The 22,611-nt window shown below is 44.5% G+C and overlaps 1 protein-coding gene across 1 annotated transcript in view; it reads right to left on the bottom strand.

Annotated features, from left to right (window-relative positions):
* The window catches only part of CAB39 (calcium binding protein 39), a 90,750-nt gene that overhangs the window by 11,569 nt on the left and 56,570 nt on the right, over positions 1-22,611 (bottom strand). The window contains exons 3-5 of the mRNA XM_047773740.1: positions 12,916-13,080; positions 11,465-11,583; positions 6,374-6,542 (exon numbers count right to left, since the gene is read on the bottom strand). Of these exons, the coding sequence (XP_047629696.1) occupies positions 6,374-6,542; positions 11,465-11,583; positions 12,916-13,080 (453 nt within the window). The remainder of the gene's footprint in view (positions 1-6,373; positions 6,543-11,464; positions 11,584-12,915; positions 13,081-22,611) is intronic.

Below are 22,611 nucleotides of genomic sequence, written 5' to 3'. Positions count from 1 at the left end.
TCACCCCATGGCTCTCCTTGGAAACAACTCAAGGATCATTCACTCAGAAACCATCTACCACATGCCAGGTAATGCTCTAGGTGCTGGGGCTACAAAGACAAAAAGATGTGGTCTCCCTGTCTTCAAGGACCTGGAAGTTGGCCTTGGTCTCACCAGGTGGAAGTGAGAATGGGGACAGGTGAGAGCAGGTACAGCCAGTCAACATTTGGTGAATTAATGAAAAAAAATTCCTTTAGCGCTGCCTGCTGGAGAGGTCAGTGCCAAAAAGCCCTCTTTTCCAAACCACCTTCCCAACTTGTTTTCTTTGCTGTTTATGCTCAAGTTACCCAGGCTACAGTGAACTCGTGTTTCCTGCGGTACGTCCCCGTGTCACTGGTCCTGAGAAACGCTCTGAGGGATGACCCACAGTCGAAGCGTGTGGAAAGCGCTGCAGCTCCGGTTCCCTCGATGGGGATCCGTCAGGTCTCAGGATTCTGCAGGGAGCTCTTTCGCTGCCTACTTTGTGAACGTCCTTCCCTGAAAGGCCTTCTTTGCAAAGGCTTTCCCCTCAGCCTGGTTACTACCTTCGGACCTTGACTCCAGCGTCCCTTCCACAGGGAACCCTTCCTGACTGGTCACGGGCACCAAAGCACGGTCGACAGTTAGGACTTGACATCTGTGGATTATATTAATGTCTCTCTCATGCTAGACTGTTCATTCTATAAATACGAGGGTCATGTCTATTTTTACTACTCTCTGAATCCCCAGCACCTATGCAGAACCCAGCACATAGTAGGAGCTTAATATTTAATAAATGAATGGACCAACAGAACTGGGGAACGTGTGGGAAGACACCACATTAAACAATCTTCCAAGTATGCTTCTGAGAAGGCTTCTCACTCTACCCCAAAGATTTACAGGTGTTCAAACTGCTGGATAGGGTATGTGTCCTATGCGCATGGAAGATCTACCCAATTCTCCCCCAAGCCCTTCTGGGGATCAAACAGGCAAAACGAGAAAGGCTGGAGTTTGAATAACTTCGAGAATCCGGGAAGAAATGCTACGAGGCTTCCGCACATGGGGAAGGAGGAGAAGGTGTGGGGAGGGGGGGCAGAGGACTGAGGTCATCTTGGCACACTGGTCCACGGGGTGAGACGCGAGTGAGGGAGAGAGGAACACGAGGACTTCAAGGGGACATACCGGCCGTGCTTGCTAAGGACGGCCCCTCCTCTGAAGAGCTCCGGTCTGCGACAGGCTCCCTGTGCACAAGCCTCAAGGTCAGGGCTCTGTCTGGACGACTCGCTGCTGAGCCCCGGCACCTAAACAACAGCACCCAACAGGGCAGCAACTCAAGAGACTTCTGAACGAACTGAATGAACAGTGAATAAGAGAATTTAAGGACTGCTGTGTCTGGGCCCGCGCGCCCCCGAGCACCGTGTCTACGTCTCTGTTGCGAAACCTCTCTGGAGGAAGTAACTGCAGGAAGCGCAGCGACAGGAACCAGGCGCTCACTGCTCTGTCCCCATCTGCCCAAAGAGAAGGCCAAAGGACGGGGTCTCAGAGACAACAGCTCTCGGCTGGGGTTGGGTTCTTAAAACGGGAAGGTAGAAACTACTCCTCCAAAAAGCAAAGATCCAAAATCCGCTGGGTAAGAGCTTTTTCTCTAGGTCTGAGGAAGGTGACTACTCACACCCTAAAGGCTATACCGCCAGCAGGAGCAAGAAGCTGACGGGTGGGTTACACATGGTAAGCGGGCACCTCAACCATCTCGCCATGGAGACTATACTTGCTATCATGTGGCTTAAAGAGACCAGGAAGCTCTCAGGAAACCACATGGCCTTGGGGTAGGAGCGAGTGGAAAGGGGCCAGAGGCTGCTGAAGCAGCCGCTGGACCCCAATGCACAGCAGGAGGAAAGCCCGTCTTCATTAAGAAGGACCCTGGAGGGGAGAGTAAAACATGAGCAGGGAAGGGACAACTGCTGGGAACCAGCCCAGAAGAAAGGCTAGTCCTAAGCTGGGAAAAGAGGAGGTGGGGCCTTGGTCAGAGCCATTCTCTCCTGAGAGACGGGAGGGAACCCTGCCCTTAGGACTAGGGCCGAGAGCTCTGGCGAGCTCCAACCAGGCTGGGGGGCACAGAAGCCAAGAGACGAGAAGACGAGGGAAAGTGGTCACGTGGTCAGTATCTGGTAAGTGACCTGCAAAGCTGACAGGGGACACACGGTCTCAGACTGCACAGCTGCTGGATCAGCCAGCAGGGGGCAGACAGAACAGGCTTTCCAACTTCCCAATCTATCTAATTCCAGGAGAGCCAAGGCCCCAGTATTACCCGGAGAAAGGTCAGGGACCATCTCCCAAGTCCAGCAGATTGAGCAGCCAACTTTTAGGGTGGGCCTGAAGTTACAAGATTCCTACAAGTTATGTGAGTCTGGATCCCAAACATCATGTGACAAAGACAGCCCCGGAATCCCTGAAGAAATGCTGCTAACCAGGGGGCTTGTTTCCACAGAGCCCTGGCACGTCCTTGGACCCGATTTTGTACTTGATGATGGTCAATGTCCAAGGACAAAAGAATCAATTGTCCCAACTGTGTGGGTCGCCTTTAGAGCTCTGGAAGTTAGAGAGAACTTCCTGTGCTAGTGTCAAAACCTATCCCCAGGTTATTTCCAGAAACTGTTAGAGTCGACAGAAATAGGTTTAATCCATTTTCTCTAGGACCCCACTTTAAACACAAGTAGCGCTCTCATGGCAAGTCCCTACCGAGTCTTCTCGTCTCCAGGCTAAATACGTCCAGTTCCTTTAACCACTCCTCGAATGACAGGTTCTGAGTCCCCCTCACCATCTACTGTCTTCTGAAAGTCATCTATTTGTCTATGTGCCTCTTAAAGTGTAGCGCCTGGAATGGAACACATTTATGTGTTGTTACCTTACAAGCTTACAGTGGGCTGAGACCATCAACAGCTCCTCAGGTCACACACTATGTGGTCACAGGTAGCTCTGGGGCAGCAGCATCATGCTGTTTAATTTTACTGGATGTTCAGAATTTTGTTTACTCAGGGTGGGCTCTCTAGTCAGACTGCCTGCGTTCACATTCTGGCTTCCCCATTTATGGTCTGACTTCACCCAACATTTCTAGGCTTCAGTTTCCTTATCTGTAAAGGAGATAATAACATCACCTCCTTCACAGGGTTGTTTGCGCTTGAAAGGAAATTACCTACACATCAGTAATCATTACACTTGGTAATTACTGCCTTTGGTATTACCTATTATTATTTTTGTGCCTTATTCCGACATTTCACGGCTACAGAGCTGGGTCCTCAAGCGGGAGACAGTTACCTGTACTTCATTTCAACCTGTTACATTCCGGCCTCTCTGGATCTTTATGAAGCCTTACTGTAAGGTTCTGTTATCTGCTTTCTGGCCCTTCATGGCATACATTTGTGGTCGTCCTTTATCTAAGTCTTTAATAAAAATGTTCAACTGTGTTGAGTGGAGAATTAAAAAAAGGACAAATTTCTCTCCAGGATGGTGGCAATCCATTTTCTGGTTCCTTACGGATGTGGAGTCTAATTAACTATGAACTGCCACACTGAAACTCCGTCTAGCTCCTGACTTTCCATTGTCTCCATGAAGACAGACCTGTACACTCACTCAGTGTTGATTGAACATACCCTCACTGCCATAAAAGAATAATTCTATCAGCTACTGCTTACTGTGCACACACTATGTGAGCGCACAGCAACCCTGACACGCTAGTATTATTTCCTACAATCTGACAAATGAAAAGACTGAGGTCAAACCAGCAGCACAGCTGGGAAGTGAACCCAGGCAGCCACGCCCTCAGCCCTCTGATCCACGGGCATCTCTGAGATTAGCATGGCTGAACTTACTCTTAGTGAATCCATGCTGGCTGTGGGTACACGGTTTCCTTTCCAAAATGCTCAGAAAGCATTTCTTTAGCAATACTTTCTAGAACCTTACACAGGAATAACATCAAGCTCCAAGCTCCACCAGCCTCTCTGGGGAATCTACCTTCTTTTACTCTGGAAAACTGGAAATATATTTGTTGGCCTTCTGATGCCCCCTCCTCATCGCCTTAATTCTTCAAAACAAACAAAAAATCGTGAACAAGTATTTGGCCACTGATTTACTCTCAGTAAGTAGTATTCACTCAAGCTCTGAGTCCCGGATGTATTTTGAACAGGCAGCTTTAACCTCCTTTTAGGATTCAGCATCTGTTCCTTGGACATTAAATCCAGGGTTATGGATGAGCCGCATTTGTCTGAAGGTGCAGAGTGCATTTTATCGGAAGGCAGCTCTGGTCACATTCTCAAAGGAGAGCATGAACCAAGGATCTATTCTTTCGCATTATAAACAGATTCTCTTCAAAAAGGACCCCGCAACCCAGAGGAGGAGTGGACCTCCTTCCCTCCCTGTCAGCACCTCTGGTCCTTCTCCCCACACTGCCCAGACTTTGAAGGGAGGGCTGGGAGGTAGCGTCTTCAGTCTGCTTGATAGGCCTGTACCTCTCCTATGCTGTCTTAGTTTTGGGATCTACCTAATTTTGCTGCTTGGAGAGCTCTCTGTTCAGGGGCCTCTTTAACTGGCTCGCTCCTTTCCCAGTCATCAGGAGCGGCTGAGGTACAGAAGCCAAGACCGCTCCTCACTGCTCTTTCTAGAGCTCATCCTCAGCATCCTACGGTTTTCAACATTTCCCTTTCTTGGGCAGAGAATACCGCCTGGCTGTGCCCAGTCTTCCCCTCTCTGGCTCCCGTGACCTGACAGGGTTGCTTCACCCACAGTGATCCTGTCACCAGCATTTTCTTCTTGGTGAGAATTTCATTCAAAGAAGCAGCCTAACTGAGATGAAATGATCGGCAAGGCCAATGAGGGCTGTCAGACACCTCGAATCACACTTCCGGCATGTAATTAGCACATCCCCCTCGCCTCTTGGCCAGTTTTGCCATCTGTGCCAGGAGCTTGTCATCTGCGCCCTCCACCTGGTCAGGCAGCCTGGCTGCATTCTCTCAACACCACTTGCCACTCCTCTGCCCTCAGCCTCCTGCTCCCGGTGTCCCACTCTCAGGCTTCTGGCTTTCCTGCCACCGGGGAGTATCCCTTCCCAATGTGTGCTGCTGCTCCACCTCCCTCCAGCACGAGTCTGCTGCTTTTGAATGGGGCACACCCCCCGTCAACAGATCCCGGTCACAAGTCCCACCAAGAGCAGTGACACCTAAGATGTCATATTTACCACTGCGTTATTATCCCCAATTCACTTCATTCTGCTTCATAATTAACATTCAAAGCTCTGAGGTCTTCCTGAGGCCTTCTGACATCCTCTCTAATAACCCCGAGGCACCTCTCGTGTTATCATCTCATTCCCATTCAATGGGAGACCCCAACAGCCAGGTCCCCAGGCTTTCGTTCTATTTTAAGGGTGTTCATTTGCCCTATGGGATAAATTTTATTCAGAGACCAAGGTGTGTACTCATTATCTCAGTGACTCTTTATACAAAACTGGACCCTCACAAGAAAACTGGCCACTTCTTACTCTAACAGTGTTTGTGGTTTCTGAGCACAGTGGTCTGCAGGTTAGTGTATTATATTCTGATTATATAAAAAGTGCAGTTCAAAGTATTCGCTTGTGAGGTCAGATATTTTATATAAGGGAATGTAATATGTAAAGGCTTGCTTTCATTGTGAAAAACACTAATAAAGATTATTGATTTACATACCTTAAACAGCACAGATCCCTGGCATTCAAAACCACAAATGTGCAGCTTGTACAGTGCTATCATATCATAGGTGTATTTAATTGATACAAACATACAACAGGGAGATCAGGTAGGCAGGGCAGGGAGGAGCAGTGCCAGTGACTCTGCACCCCCCACCCCTCCATGTGTAATAGATAAGCTCTGGCCTGAGCATGACATGGGGGAGGTAAGGCCACTGGGCCCTTGGGCCTGGCCACAATATGGAAGTCTCTGTCCTGAATGTGGTTCTAGTATTTAAACATGTATACTCCAAAGTAACCCGGCCCTGAACAGAAAGGCCAACTACTCTGTTTGGCGTTTAACCAAAGAAACTACCACAGCATATTCCAACACAGGAGAAAAATCTGATTTTTACATATACTGCATATCTGTATATTGTCCTTGATGTGAAATTTAACAGAACAGTGTACTTCTGACCATAGAGGACTTCTGTCTTTTAGACAGACTTTAGAATCTTAACTTTTCCAACCTTTTAAGCCGTGACTCTACTGCAAATACCCGAGTCACACGAACACATGTAAAATATATCTGCTCTCTCCCACTAGAGGGCAGCCGTGTACAGACCTGGAGGACAGAGGAGGTTTAGGAATAAAGTCCATAGTTAGAATTCTAGTTTCTGTTACCTTGAATGTGGCAAATGCATCTGAAGCTATGTCAAATGTTGACATTTCAACATATCTGAAGAAATCATAAAACTGTTCTGACCACAAAATGATTTTTGCAAGTGGTTCATGTCTGATGCACTCTCTTAACATTATCCCACAATTCAGAGCTATTTCTGGAGATTCATACCTGCAAAAAGAAAAGACAAACATAATTGCTTTTTTATTTTTTATTTTTAAAAAAGAAACTCTAACATGGAACGGTTCTGATTTTCAGAAAGGGAAGTTCCAGACGTGTCCTAAGTGGCCAGAGCAGGTGACAAAACGCATCTCTCTCAGAGCAGAATAGGTGCTTGGAGGGCTTTAATCAGAGGGCACACACAGGGCAGTTGGTGGTGGCTGCTTCAACCCAAGGAAAAGGAACAGTCGAGAGGGATCATGTGAATAAAAGCTCCGGATTTAAGCTAAGAGAACTATTCAGGGTCAGACGTCCAAATCGGGTTTAGTTTTACACATGGTGCTCTCAACACTGCAGAAAAACTAACAGCTGAATCAAAATCAATAGGAAACAAAATAGTTTCCTAAACTCATAGTAGCTAAACAGATCTATCTGATAGACTTATACATAAACAGCATTCATACTTTGAATATACAGCACTGCATACCTCATTGTCTCAATTCAAGGCTCAAAATAGTACTTTCAAGATTCCTGGCAACACGCAAGCGCCGCGAAGCTGAAAGCCCAAGGCGAGGGCCCTCCCCACGCAGCCCTCCTCTGCGCCCACCTCTACGCTCTCGCCTCCTCCTCCCCTGGGATCACACCGAAAATCGTGTCCTTCTTTCGGCCCAGAAACCCTCTCCATCCGGATGCCCAAACCTCTTGGGCCGGACCCTGCCATTCTGCTCCAACGCGTCGCCCGGTGCCCCCACTTCCCTTCAAGCGCACGCACAGGTTTCGTCTCTCACCGTGTCGCCTCGTTTCCCGTCATCAGACTCCTTCCTACCATTCTACCAGTGAAGAAAGACCTCCTCGTGGCTAAAACAGTCGTGTCTCAGGATGGGAATCCTGCCACTCGGCCTCCGGACAATGCAGATCGCTGCCTCGCCCTCTTTAAAGAAAGAACCACTCTCCCCCGGCTCCACTTTCCCACTTGCTGGGTTCCCACGTCTTGCCTGGCTGAGGTCTCTCCTCTGCGGCCTCCACACGCCCTCGTGGTTCCCACCACGGCCCCCAAATGGCCCCTGCGCAGAGATCTCCCCTCAGCTGGAGCCGAGCATTTTCTGTTGCCGCTTCCAGGCACCTTCAGTTAAAGGCCTACTGTAAACCTGCTGTGTCTAACTTGGCATCACTGTTTTGTTTCAGGTGCCTGGGTCTAAACAGGTCTAAGAGAACTTTCCCTGATAATGGAAATGTTCTAAATCTGTGCTGCCTACTAAGCACTTGGGATTTGGCTCGTGTGACTGAGGGACTGAATTTTAGAAGCTACTTAATCGAGTTTAAGATTAAATAACTGCGTGTTATTAGCAGGGACTGGATTGGACAGCGCAGTTCTAACCCTTCGCCTCTTTATCCTCCATCTACTCCCCATCTTCCCACCTTCGGTGTCACCACTCCTTCTTAATACCTCTTTGAAATACCTCAGTTTCATTTCCTTTTATCTGTTCTCACTGCTGCATGAAGTCACATCTGGTCAAGCAAGTGCCCCCCAACCCGCCTCTTTGTTCTGTCTTAACAAATTTATCGAAGCACAAGTACAGCAATAACCTCTCCAGCTTAGGAGCTTAAAACAATTTCTTCTCGCTAATCAAACAGACAAACGTCTGGGCTTTAATGCCCAGGCTTCTGCGCATCCTACCTCCTCCTCTGGGTGGGCACCATCTCCCACTAGCCCGCAAAACACCCCGATTACCTCCTTATTGTTGCCAATCACCGTGTCCATTCCTGCCTTGTACTTGCTCTTTTTTTTTTGGCCTAAGCCACTTCTAACTATCTGGAGCCTCAATCCTAAATCCATCGCTGTAACCAACCCTTGCCTTGTTGGTTAAACCCACATTTTATCGCCTGAAATCCTACAGGAGTGTTACTTAGCATTACTCTTCGGTTGCACACATGGTCGTCACAGAGCCTCGCAAGACCAGAGCGGCGTTCCTCATGTCACTACGGCATGGCAGCTGCCATGCTGGCCGGCTCTTAGGTGATGAAGTGTCCGCTCACAAAAGGGCTGATGAGCCAATTCATCTTTGCTGATCTGAAACAGGCTAGGAGACTAGAAGGACAAGAGTAAGACACCTTGGTACAACAAGCTGGGCAGGTTTTGATGGCAGTTTGTCAAGTTTGTCTTAAATGATTAAACCGTAAACCAACGAGTACAAGGCAAACAGTGACGCTGTGAAACCTGTTAGCAGAGTGGAGAGCACACTAACATTTAAGTCACCAGTGGAACAACGGCTGCCTCCAAATGCAGACTAACACTGGCAGCATAACGCCCCCAAATGTCTCATATCAAAGCACTTACAGACTGAGAGGATAATACAGTGCATGAAAGTAGTCCAAACTAATTAACCAACAAGGGTAGAGAAATCTTAAAAAGACAATTCACAGGGCTCCTGGAAGAAATGGCTCTTTCCTAGTCAGGAGGCAGGAACCAGTACAAAATGAGCAAGGGACATCTCGTGCCAGATAGCAAGGAAGCTACTATCACAGACGAATGGGGTCTTGCCAAAAGCACACAGGAACCAACGGGAAGGAGCTCCCAACAGCCCAAGGATGGGGCAATCTGGACATGACTGCAATGGATTGAGACACATCAAACATATTTCAAAACCCCCTAAAATGTGAATTCAAATAATGCTTAAAACAATAACACACTCACTGCTCATCTACGGCAAGAGCATCAACTGATCATACTAAAAAATGATATTTAAAGCAAACAAAAAAATCAAGCATCCATTCTGTGTTTCCTACAGAGGTCACTGATGAGGAACAAAACACACGAAATAGATGGAGAAGGAGCCACAGAATGAGGAAATCGCCGCTTTGAATCTAGGTGATGACCATCGGCGGACACGAAGACTGTTTGGTGAGGGCTTGACGGAGAACTTTAAGATGGGCAGTTTGGACTGACAGCACCGACATCCCCTCATCAACTGAAACATCACCAGCAGCAGGACAGCCAGAGTTGCCCAAGAGGAAGTACACTGTCCCACCCACGAAGAATTCTTGCTCCCCAAACCGAAGAACTTAAGAGAAGACAGAGGAACTTGATTACGGGTGAAACCGCAGGATGCCAGGCCAAAATAGGTGATTTTTCTCCAAAATCAATGACCCAGTTGCTTCAGCAAATAAATGGTATTAAAAGAAGGGGGTAGAAACTATTATAGATTAAAAGAGAGTTCAGTCATACCAACCAAATTCAGGGTGTGGACCTTGCTTGAAAACTGATTTAAACTAACTGAAAACGACATTTTGGGAGGAAAATCACGGAAATCTGAACACTGGCAGGGCATTAGATAATGTTGGGCTTCTCAACGATATTGTGATTACAGTAGAAACATCCTTTCTGTGTCACCTGCTACAGATGCACACTGAAGTGACGTCACGTGTGAGAAGGAAGCAAGGGGACAAAGAACAGGTGAAACAAGAATGACAAAAAGTTGGTAACTGTTGAAGCCTGGTGATGGGTAGGAAAGGGTTTGTTATGCGATGCCCTCGAGCTTTACGCACACTCGGCACAATAAAGACTAAAAAGGGCGGGAGGCGGGTTCTGTGGGGTTGGCTTCTGCGGCTCCTTCTCCTCGCCTTCCTAAGCGGAGGCTTCTGCTCTGGCCAGCTCAGCCGAGCGCGTCAAACCTTTCTTTAATTACCTCTAGAGTCTTCCTTTACATCCTATTTAACAATGTTCGCATCACAGCCCTGGCTACTCCAAGGTGAAAAACAGAGGCACAGTTAATGAATTCTCAGATTTTAATCATCACGGCTTTTTACGGGAAAAGGAAAAATTGGCTTTCAAAATACATAAAGGCATCTGGAAGCTGCTCTAAGAACATCAAATTTCAGATTACTCACTACATGTTCACACACGCAGCTCTGGACTGATACAACAACAAAAATCAGATGCCAAAAATTCTGTATGGCAACATCTGAAGAAGCAACACACAACTAGAAAGAAGGAAACAGAATGCTGGCATCCAACACATGCACTGACTCATGCTTTGTCTAAACAAGTTTGAACTTGGGGGAAGTGTTAAACCACAGAGATATGAATCAGAGTGAGGCAAGCTATAAAACCAGGGGTAGGACAGCAGGCTGATTCATGCCAACAGTCATGCCAGTAAAATGCCTGCCTGCCAATATAACAGAACCCCAGCAAATGTAGCCCGTACCCAGAGCTGGCAAACAACTCTGCTGTGAAACAACAGGAGGCTGCCTTGCCAATCAGTGATGAGGGAGAAGGGTTTTTGTTTTTTTTTTTTAAGCTTCAATTTTAAGGCTCTTTTGGGTTTTGATTTTTTTTTTGAAACTGGCAGGCTACCCAAAGAAAAATGCCTATGTAGTCCAACAATAATTCTAGGAAGATGCACTGCAAATTACCAAATTAAGCGGTGGGTTAGTGAGGGGACACACACAGGTGAAAAGCAAAGGGAAGCACGTCATAAACATGTGCTTTGCTGACTGAGCAACGTCAAGGTACACAGCAGCCACGTCCACGTACCGGGTGGGCTCGTTTACCGCTGCAGAGTGCACATGCACCTCCAAAGAGGTCTTTAGATACACAATTTAACTGACGTGTCACGCCATTAAGGTTTTTTTAACATCTTAGGGAACAGAAATAAGATGACAGAGGATTTTTTTTTTTTCTTCAGTCACATATGATTTGAGAGTTCGAAGGCCCACAATCCTCCTGACTTTAAAATCCCACGGGCATTTTCGAACTCAGTATAGTGCACAGGTTGAATTGAAGGAGGGAAATATGTTCAAGAACTATGGAAAAATGAGCTGATCAAACGACGGAGAAAACACCTGCCCACATTCACCATCCTGCTTTTGTCCAAGGCCATCTTTGCTTTTCATTTTTCAAGCCAAAAACATACATTTTAGTACATTATACATACCCTTTCAATAACATGAACAAAATATTCTGTTGGGTGCAGATGTATTCAACAGTAGGAGTTCTTGTACCAATTTGTCTTCTGAGAATATTGTTGAAAATTTGAGCCACATCTTTTTTGCCCTATTAGGGAGACAAAAATATTTACCTGATTCAATAACCAAAATGCCCATTCATTCTCCCAAACAAACTCAAATCAAGGCACTGCACATTTATAATTATGATTGAACTCTCATTTAAAATGTTCATAGACATTGTCAATTTTCTTATTTCTTCCTTTATAATTCTAAATTCTAAGTTTAAGAGTAAAATTATTTTTGACATGAATAGTGTGTTGACGAAGTGAAATCTTATTGCATATAATTTCAACCACTTCTAACTCTCAGCATCATGCTGACTCGGATATAAAAAACAAAACCTTGCTATATCCTTATATTGTTCAGCAATCTGACACCTACCCAAATGGAACTAGCAGCTTCAAATGAGATGCTTGTATTGTAAACTATATATACATATAAACTATACACACACACACACACACACACACACACACACATATCCCCAATATATCCAGTCCCTCAGGATGATAAACACTGGGGCTTAAAACAAAGCACACCCCTGAAAATGGGGCAAAGAGCAGACTGCTCATGACCACTGCCAGAGCCCTTCATTCTAAACATCTCAGGTTAGTTGATTCAGACTGTTCTATTAAATTGACTAAATATCTAACATGGCACCATCTGGCTGAATAAGCTTGGCAACAATCTTCAATGCCTACCAGGGCTGAGCAGGTAACGCAAAGGAGTGCAGTAGGCCCTGCGGGAGAAAAGCCACACCGTCCGCAGCACACCCGAGTGCACACGCAAATGTGGATGCCAACGTCATGGGCTGAGGGGCCACGCAGGATTACCGGCTCACTGCTGCCAACCACATTTTCAAGGGAGGCCAGAAATTCAAAATTGCGTCTAAAATCTCCTGCCATTTTAATGTTATCCTGAGCGAAATATTTAAAAGCAATGCCAAGCAAACAAAACACCTAGAATCCCTGCTGTAATGAGGGCTCAGCAGTTTAAAAAAAAAACCCAAGCATAAAAAAAAAAAAAACAACTAGGTGTTCTCTAGAGCTCATCTACCTCAAAAATTCGAACATTCTACGGCCTTCTTTAGCTTGTTTATTCCTTGAGAGCCAAGGACGAGTGAATTATGTAAAACAGTGGCTGTTTATTAAATACAATGTATATGGAAGGGCATAATGAATACCTAAAAAACTTCATATATGATGTAGTGAAAGAGAGAGAAAAACCTGGCCTCAGCCAGAGACATCCTTGAGTTCCTGACCCACTAACTAGGCAGGCAGCCTGAAAGGAATCTTAAGATGTTTCAAAGGCAAGAACACACGGACAAGGACCATGAACAATCACTGTTTTTTTGAAAAATAAAAAATTGATTTCTTACCTCAAAGTCAATGAGCTGTAGATCAGCTACCAGGGTGCTAAGGAGCCCACTATTATACAGTTCTTGAGCGAGTTGTGCCACTGCTTCTGTCTGCGGCTCTTTTTCGTTTGTGCCATACAGAATTTCTTTCATGGCAACCAGGTTTTTGGAAACTTCTTCTGTAGCCTGATTTTGGGAGAGGAGAAAAACAAAACAAAAACAAAAAAAACAGAACTCATTTTAACAACCATATAAAACATACTACATTTGCTAAATATCTTCCTTATGTATTACCTACCCATGGACCTTTGTACAAGACTCAAAGGTGGACAAGCCCCATCCTTGCCCTCACGAGTCAAACACCGCGTGTACGTGCCCATGTGGAGACTGACATTCGTCCCCATACGTGCTCAGCAGGGAAGGCCAGTGGATTCAGCACCTGTACACCGGGATGCTGAAAACAATGCTGCTACAGGAGAAAGACAACAGCGAGAAAAGGTTCAATTCTGGGAGGGAAACAACAGGGAGGAAGCAGCTGAGCTGAGCCAAGAACAGAGACTGACGAGGAGGAACTGGCTGGGAGCAGGGCTGAGGGGAAAGGAATGGCTTGAAGAGGGGCTGAGGGAGAGGAAGCAGCCAGGGCCTGTCAGGGAAAAGGCCCGGAGGGAATAAGGGGGTGATAGCAGGAATGATGCCGAGACAGGCTTTGTAGGCAAGGTAAAATGTTGGCAATAAATGAATAGGCACTAAAAAGCTTCCACTTCTGGCCAAGATGAGGAACAAGGGTCAGATTTACCTTCCCCCATGAAAAAAGACCAAAACCGAAGAAAATATGTGAAGCGATGAATTTTAACATGGAACTTCAGGCAGCACAAGCTAAGGATCCCTGAAAGAAGGGAAAGAGATGAAGTGAACCTCACAACTTAATGCCTGGAGAGAATTTCCAGCCACATCACAGGGAGGAGGAAGCCAGGCAGAACAGGCAATCTCCACGTGAGGAGACAGAACTGGGAATCTGCGGGGGCCAACTGGACGGGGTCCTTTTTGGGGCAAGGTATCGGGAAGGAGACGGCCACACCGAAGAGAGTATTACCTGCTTCGGCAGCTGAGTGCTGATAAGGAAAGTACCCGAGGCCAGGGAACGGAGCCATGGAGCTCACGCAAAGCTCCCATCAACGGGATGGAAAACCCTCATATCCACAAGCCTCAAGCAGAGCTCACGAAGGCTTTTGTCCCCGCTCTTATAAAAAATTAGCCCTGGACTAAATCCTGCTCTGATCCTGCCCAACGAAGCAAGTCTGGCAAGAATAAAAACTGGACAACATGAAAAGACAATCCACAGCATGGGAGAAAATATTTGCACAGATGTGACTGGCAAAGCATTATCTCCCAAACATACAAACAACTCATGCGAGTCAACATCACAAAAACAAACAACCCAATCTAAAAATGGGCAGAAGACCTAAACAGACGTTTCTCCAAAGAAGACATACAGATGGCCGAAAAACGCATGAAAAAATGCTCAACATCACTAATTATCAGAGAAATGTAAATCGAATGTACTATGAGGTACAACCTTACACCAGCCAGAATGGCCATCATCAAAAAGTCTACAAACAATGAATGCTGGAGAGGGTGCAGAGAAAAGGGAACCCTATTACACTGTTGGTGGGAATGCAAACTGGTACAACCACTATGGAGAACACTATGGAGGTTCCTCAGAAAACTAAAAATAGAGCCACCATATGACCCAGCAATCCCATTCCTGGCATCTATCCAGAGAAGACCATCATTCCAAAAGATACATGTATCTCAATGTTCATCAAAGCACTATTTGTAATAACCAACCCAGGTAAAACACCTAAATGTCTAATGACAGAGGAATGGACAAAGATGATTTGGTATGTATATACAATGGAATATTACTCAGCTGTGAAAAAGAATGAAATAATGCTATTTGCAACAACATGGATGGACCTAGAGGTTATCATACTAAATGAAGTCAGACAGTGAAAAACAAACATCATATGATATCACTTATATATAGAATCTAAAAAAAAGGATACAAATGAACTTAGCAGCAGCAAAGAAACAGACTCACAGACTTTGGAAACAAACTTAAAAGGGGACAGGTGGTGGGGGTAGGGATGGACTGGAGGTTTGGGATTGGCATATGTACACTGTGGTATATGGAATGAATGGCCAACGGGGACCTGCTGTGTAGCACAGAGAACTCTACCCAATATTTTGAGATGATCTATGTAGAAAAAGAGTCTGAAAAAGAATAATGTGTATACATGTATAAATGAATAAAAAAAAAGAAAAAACAAAAGACAGACCAAAAAAAACAAAAAAAATTATGAAAACTGGAAAACATAATAATGAGAAAAAAAAAATCAGTCAACAGAAACAGCCCTGCAAAGTGACACAGATGGTAGAAATTAAAAAGGGCATTAAAAGATACTGTAAATATAGCCAGTATTTTCAAGAAAAAAATGAGCATGTTAATTAAGTAAAGGTTTGGAAGACATTAAAAAAAAAAATCAAACACTTTAAAATAAAAACAACAATGTCTGAAATAAAAATTAACACTGGATGGGATTAACAGCAGATTAGCTACTGAAGAAGTAAATATGAAGACAGAGCAATAAAAGCTATCCAAAATAAAACACACAGGGGAGGGAGAAAAAAAACCAGCACATCAGTGAGCTACAGGATGACTATAAGCAGTCTAATAAATGTGCTCCTGCAGACCCCAAAAGGAGGGGAAGGAGAGACAAAATATGTGAAGACACAATGGCTAAAAAGTTTCCAAGTCTGACGCAAACTATAATCCCATGGAGCCAAGAAATTCAAAAAACCTAAGCACAAGAAACAGGGAGAAAACCCCCCTAAAGCATGGAATAGTCAAGTTAGCTTAAATTCAGTCCAGAGAAGCTCTTAAAAGTAAATCAGAGGGTGGAGTTCCCTGGCGGCCCGGTGGTTAAGGATTTGCATTGTCACTGCTGTGGCTTGGGTTCAATCCCTGATCCCTGGCCTGGGAACTTCCATATGCCATGGCAGGGGAGGTGGGAGGGAGCAACCAGAGGGATAAAACATTACAAAGAATAAAAAAATGACAATGGACTTCTTAACAGAAGTGATGCAAGTCAAAAGACAGTAGAGGAATATCATTAAAGTTCTGGGGCGGGGGGAACCCTGCCATCATGGTGTTCTATATTTAGGAAAAATATCACTTAAAAACAAAGGTGAGGGAGTTCCTGCTGTGGCACAGAGGGTTAAGGATCAGGTGTTGTCTCTACAGTGGCCCAGGTTGCTGCTGAGGCAGGTTCAATCCCTGGCTTGGTGCAGTGGGTTAAGGATCTGTGGTTGTGGCACAGGTCGCAACCCCCCCAAAAACAAAAAACAAAACCCCAAAGGTGAAATAAAAAAGATTTTGTCACCAGCAGACTTACTTTATAGAAAATGTTTAAGGAAGTCCTACAGGCATAATGAGATTATAGATGAAAATCTATGTATACAAAAAAGAATGAAGGGCACTGGAGAAAGTAATGTGGACAATTATAAAAGATTTTCCCATTATTAAGAAAAGTCTTTAGGAGTTCCTGTCGTGGTACAGTGGAAACGAATCCAACTAGGAACCATGAGGTTGTAGGTTCGATCCCTGGCCTCGTTCAGTGAGTTAAGGATCCAGCGTTGCTGTGAGCTGCGGTGTAGACTGCAGACACAGCTCGGATCTGGTGTTGCTGTGGCTCAGGTGTGGGCTGGCGGCTACAGCTCCTATTCGACCCCTAGCCTGGGAACCTCCATATCCCACGGGTACAGCCCTAAAAATACAAAAGACAAAAAAATAAATAAAAAGTAAAAAAACTTAAAAAGTCTTTAAAAGATAATTGGCTGTTTAAAGCATAAACAACTGTATTCTGGCGTTATGACATGTAGAACAAGAACATGTGGCAACAACAGCTAAGAGGGAGGGCAGTGTCATAAGGTTTTTATATGTGAAGCAGTATAATATTTCTTAAAGATGAACTACAAGTTAAAGGCATACACTGTGAGTCCTAAAGGAACCACTAAAAAACCCAGAAGAGTTAAAGCCAATAAACCCACAAAGTAAAGATAGATGAAAAACATAAAAGGCTATAAAAAGCTAAATAAACTGAAGTATTTATGACCAGAAATATATTTCAGGGAGATGACTTAGCACAGATTCAGAGAATATCAGCATTTAATGGTACCCAAAGAATCATCTAGGTCCATGGTATTTTCTTCTACAACCTACTAGTCTTCTTATCAAATGATCGCATTGCCTCCCCTTAAAAAATTCCAGTGTCCAGTAACACAGTACCAGCAGATTTTAGAATCAGACCGCAGACAATTTTACAGTGAGACAAACACTGCCTCACTATACAGCATCTGCTGGTTCTGGGTCTGCACTGCAGATAAGGCTGAATTCTAACTTCTCTCCCACATAAAGGCCTCTCATTGAAAACAGCTTGCCTGTCTCCCTTAAATAGTCTCCAGAATACCTCCTCTCAGCTTCTTTAACTCTCCTAAGAAAGGTAGGACTAATGTTTCAACTCTGTCCAGACCGAATGATGCAGAAGACACCGGGCCACCACTTCGCTGCAAATGTTGCAAATTTAATGTAGCTCAGGGCTACCTTAAGAATTTTTGCAATTATATATAATTCATTCAAAATCAGATCTTTGAATAACATTGCAATAATGGCTTTAACTCTTCTTACTATTTAATCTCATTAACAGCCCATCATTCAACACTATGGAGGTATTTTGGAATCTTGAAGGACATCCAATATGCCAGCTACTGCTGTCATATTTGTATCATCTGAAAATCTGATAGATAGGTATGCTTTCCAGGGCCTTGATCATTACCCAAAATGCTGAAAAGGAAGTAATTATGAATGGAACCTAACATTATGCCTTTGAATCATGCTTTTTTTGTTAATGATCTACTAATAATCTTTGGGCATGGTTGCTCAGCCACTTACATTTATTTCCAAATCTTTTGTAAAAGGTGTTTTGTTAAATACTTTGATAAAATAAGACTATGCTACCTTTTTACTCATTATGACCTTTTTTACTAAGTTTATGCTGATTTCTACTGACTGCTGCTTTCTTTACCAAAGGCTTTAGAAAAGTAACCTCCTAACAATCCCATTATGAAACCTTATTCACGGGAAGTTCCCTTATTCAGGAGAGCTCTCAGCGGAAACAAATCTGACTGGCATCCATGAGAACGCAGGTTCTATCCCTGGCTTCACTCAGTGGGTTAAGGATCTGGCGTTGCCATGAGCTGTGCTGTAGGTCACAGATGTGGCTCGGATCCTCAGTTGCTGTGGCTGTGACGCAGGCCGGCAGCTACAGCTCTGACTTGACCCCGACCCCTAGGCTGGGAACCTCTATATGCCACGGGTGCAGCCCTAAAAAGCAAAAAAAAAAAAAAAAAAAAAAAAAAGACAAGACAGAAACCTTCTTCAGTGTCAGTGTTAAGCAGAATCTTTACCTTTTCCGGCTGCCATTACTACTCTATCCTGTTAACGCCTTAGCTTCCGGACAGCAGGTCACTCTCATGCCATATATACATTTTAAGTATCCCAGGAATGTACTTTTTCTGGGCCAGGAGATAAAAATCATTTATCAACAGTAAACATTTGTTTGTTTTTTTCCAATCTAATTATATGTGTTGCCTTTTCAACTTCATTTTATCAATCTTTATTTATAAGAGGATTTTCTTTGGCAGGGATGAATGTGACTTTAGTAGGTGTCTAAGTATACAATCTGCTGATTTTATTCAGTGACCCTCAGTAAGAGGCCTCAGCCCCCTTTGCTCCTCTGAACGGATCAGACTTGTGAGGCTCTTAACAATCTTTCATGAGCCTCAGGCTTCTGAGAGCAAAAGATGAAGCATATTCACCATGAACAAAAGAGGAAGATCAAAGGGTTCACTATGTCGGGAGGAGGAGCTCACAGCTAACGGTGTGGGATTTCTCTTCGAGGTGATGAAATTTCTAAAACTGACTGTGGTTGTGGCTGCGCATTACCTGTGAATAAACTAAGAACTGCTGAATTGTACACTTGAGATGGGTGAACTGTATGATGTGAGTTTCATCTCAACAAAGCTGTTTTTAAGAAATGGAGAGAATCGAGAAAAGAGAAAGCTACTTATAGTACTTCTAAGATGAAAGGCATCCTGGATTCACATCAAGCCCTCTTCCTCCCTTTCAGAAGAGGACACTGCCACCTACATCCTGAGTGGGGAGGAAAATGCCGGTGGAGTTCCCTCATCTGCCAACCACTATACTCATCTCTCGTTATTAGTCCTCCCTGCTTCGGGATTCTCCATCTCCCCCCTTCTCAGGGTCTCATCCTGTCTGTTATCTCCTCATACAATCAACTCCCCTCTTACCTGACTGCCCGGAACTCAATTTTAAATATGATCTAGATTCCCATTAACAAATATAAATTCTCCTTTGACTCCATGACCCCCTCCCAGCTACGGCCCCCTCATAATTAAACCTCTAAAGATACCTACCCATGTTTGCTACAGCCCACATGTCTTTCCTAGCTACTCTTCAGCCTAATCCCATGTGGCTTCTACATTTAGTACTTACAGTTTTTAGAGAGTCCCCAGTGACCTGCCTGTCATGAAATACAATTTTTAGTTGTCACTGCTAGTGAGCTCTTGGCAGCATCTGAAGTTGTTGATTACACCCTCCTTTTGAAACCGCTCCTCCCTGTCCTCTGTGACTTACCGACGCTCTTTTTTTTTCTGTCTGTCTCCCCGGTTGCTCCTTTTATCTCCTTTTTGGCTCATCCTTCTTGACTGAGCCATTTAAATATTGGGAATTACTCCAGGCAGAGTACAAGGCCCTCTTTTTCTCATTCTATTATCTCTACCAAAGTGACCTCATCCACACCCACAACTTTAATTAACACTCAGATGCAGCTGCCTCAGAGATTCCTATCTCTAATCCAGTTCTCTTACTAGTATACTAAGCAGCCTACCTGCAGTGTCTCTACTTGGATGTCTCAAGGTACCTCAAACCGAATGCATCTAGAACAGAACTCATGGTCCTGCCCCAATGCCTGGTGTTCTTCCTTTGGTCCCTATTTCTGGGAATGATACCACTCTATTGATGATCTCATAACACACAGAACCTTAGGATTCATCCTCAACTTTTCCCTCCTCCTCACCCTGCCCCAATATCTAATTTATCACCAAATCTCCCAAATCCATCCATTTATGCCCCACCATCACCACCCAAGTCAGAGTCCCCATAAACTCTTGCCTGGACCACTAAGTAGCCTACTGATTGGTTTCTTTGAATCCCCTACAGTCCATTCTCCATATTAAAACTAGAATGGTCTTTTCATAATACAAATATGATGAAGATTTATGGAGTTCTCACTGTGGCTCAGTGGGTAAGAACCTGACATAGTGTCTGTGAAGATGCACATTTGACCCCTGGCCTTGTTCAGTGGGTTAAGGATCCAGCATTGCCACAAGCTGTGGTGGAGGTTGCAGATGCAGCTCAGATATGGTGTTGCTGTGACTGTGGCGTAGGCCACAGCTGCAATTCTGATTTGACCCCTGGCCCAGGAACTTTCATATGCCACAGGTGTGGCTGTAAAAAGAAAAAAAAAAAGTCCTTAAATCTTAAAATGGTTAAATCCTTGTGTTTAAAATGCTTCAATTATCTACCTCTCTTAGGATGGAGAAAATTCCCTTGTAACGTGGCTTGTAAAACCCTGCATGGCCTGACCCCACCTCTCTGGCCTTACCGTGCACTACAATTCCTCCCCCACTATCTACAGACCAATGCTCTGGTCACACTGGTCCCTTTCAGGGTCGCTACACGTGTGGTTCCCTAAGCCCACAATGTTCTTGGTGCTCACACTCGGCCCCACCTCCCAGCCACCTCCCACTCTGCCTTCACTGCTCAACTTAACCATCACTTCCACCAAGAAGTCTCTCTAAGTAAATTCTATCATAATTCTTCCACCACCTGGTTCTTCTCCAGGGTTTCTCAAAGTTGTATATAATTCTGCTTTTCCTTGTGATTTCTGATTAATGTCTGTTTCCTTCTGCTCCTTTAGGAGCCCCGTGCTTGCAGTGCTCTGTATATGGTTGGTATCCATATATCTGATCACGGGGATATAAAGTCCAGGTGAACACTGGAGGTAGGGAAATGTGATGTTATTACACCATAAGGTGAAAGAACTCCTTTTAAAAAGGAGTACAGATAGAGGGTCCTGAAGAAGGACATTCTGCAACATCTCCCAAGGAAAAGTTAAAAGAATCTACCTGGCAGAGTCGCAGTGGAGAGCAAGGGACCTAACTTCCTGTTTTCTTGGAAGGACACACACCAAAGTGAGTATAGCCTGCCTACACGGAGGGGTGAGAAGAATCCTTCCACTTTTCTCCTGAGGTATTTCAGAAGTGTGAATGTTTTACCATTCATATTTTTAAATTTTTAGAGCAAAATAATCAAGGGAAGGAGCTAAATGGATCAGACTGTCCTCTATATTGGTATCAATTGGCTTATCTTATTTCTGCTTCTGTTTCCCTCTTTTCTATGTAAGTCTACACATGTTAGTAGGTCTACCAACCGCACCTTGAAAAACAGTGCCATAAACAATGCCTAATAAAAAACTAAAGACTAGAATAGGGCTTAACAGATAAAGGGCTAACTCAAACTACTCAGAAGTAGAGAATGGTACTGGGGACAAGACACTTCCAAACCTAGTGATTTCCATGGCTAGTTACCATTTACAGAAAATAATCAGTAGCATGGCGTAAAAACAAATACCCCCCCCCCCAAATTCTAAAATTCATCAACTTTATTACTTATTAACATCCTAATAAATGGGAGCAATCAAGTTCATATTTCAATTGATGACTTTACTGTTTCAACTATTTGTGTAATTTTGTTCCCCATTACATGGACAATTACAAGTTGATTTTTAAAAAGCTTAAAAAAGAAATAAACATGACCAAATATTATTGAGAGATAATCAGAAAAGCTTAAGAAGTTAAGTGTTTCACCAGCAAAGGTGACACAGCAAGGATTTACAGAATGAAGACCCACATTTGGAGCAAATAAACTTGGCTGGTCTTGTTTAGATTTCACTTGCTTCCCTTCATTGGTATTCACATTAGTGACCCTGCCCAGTCCCCCATCTCTGGCCAGCCTTGCACTATGTTAATATGCTCTCTGCCTCTCTGACCACATCCTCCTTATCTGCCACCTCCCCACTTGTCCCCTCACACCTACGGAGTAAGCTATTCACACTTCTAGCTCCCCACACACTGTACCCTTGTCAAAGCCGCTGAGATAGCACGACACCTAATCCACCGGGCCCCTTCATGCCCACGTTACCTGTCCTGCTAAGACTGCAGGTTTCAGGGCTGCCCATGCTCACAGCTTTGGGTCTCTTGCTCCGCTAAACAATGTTGGATGTCCTTGACGGAAACCTTTCAGTCCTCAGGGTTCTGAGCACCGCAGAAAAAGTGCTAGAACGTGTGCACCCTTGGTTCGCTACAATTCATGCTGCTCAACTGCCTTTGCTCCAGCCAGAACGCTCCTTCAAACTGCATTGATTTTTCAACCAGTTCCTCACAGAGGCAAACATCTGAAAACTGCTCCACTCTCCTCAAGAGACCTTAACTCTTTCTCTGCTCCACATCTGAACC

Source organism: Phacochoerus africanus, chromosome 3 (assembly GCF_016906955.1).
Source record: "Phacochoerus africanus isolate WHEZ1 chromosome 3, ROS_Pafr_v1, whole genome shotgun sequence".
Classification (NCBI taxonomy): Eukaryota; Metazoa; Chordata; class Mammalia; order Artiodactyla; family Suidae; genus Phacochoerus; species Phacochoerus africanus.
This window is presented reverse-complemented; position numbering and strand designations above follow the sequence as displayed.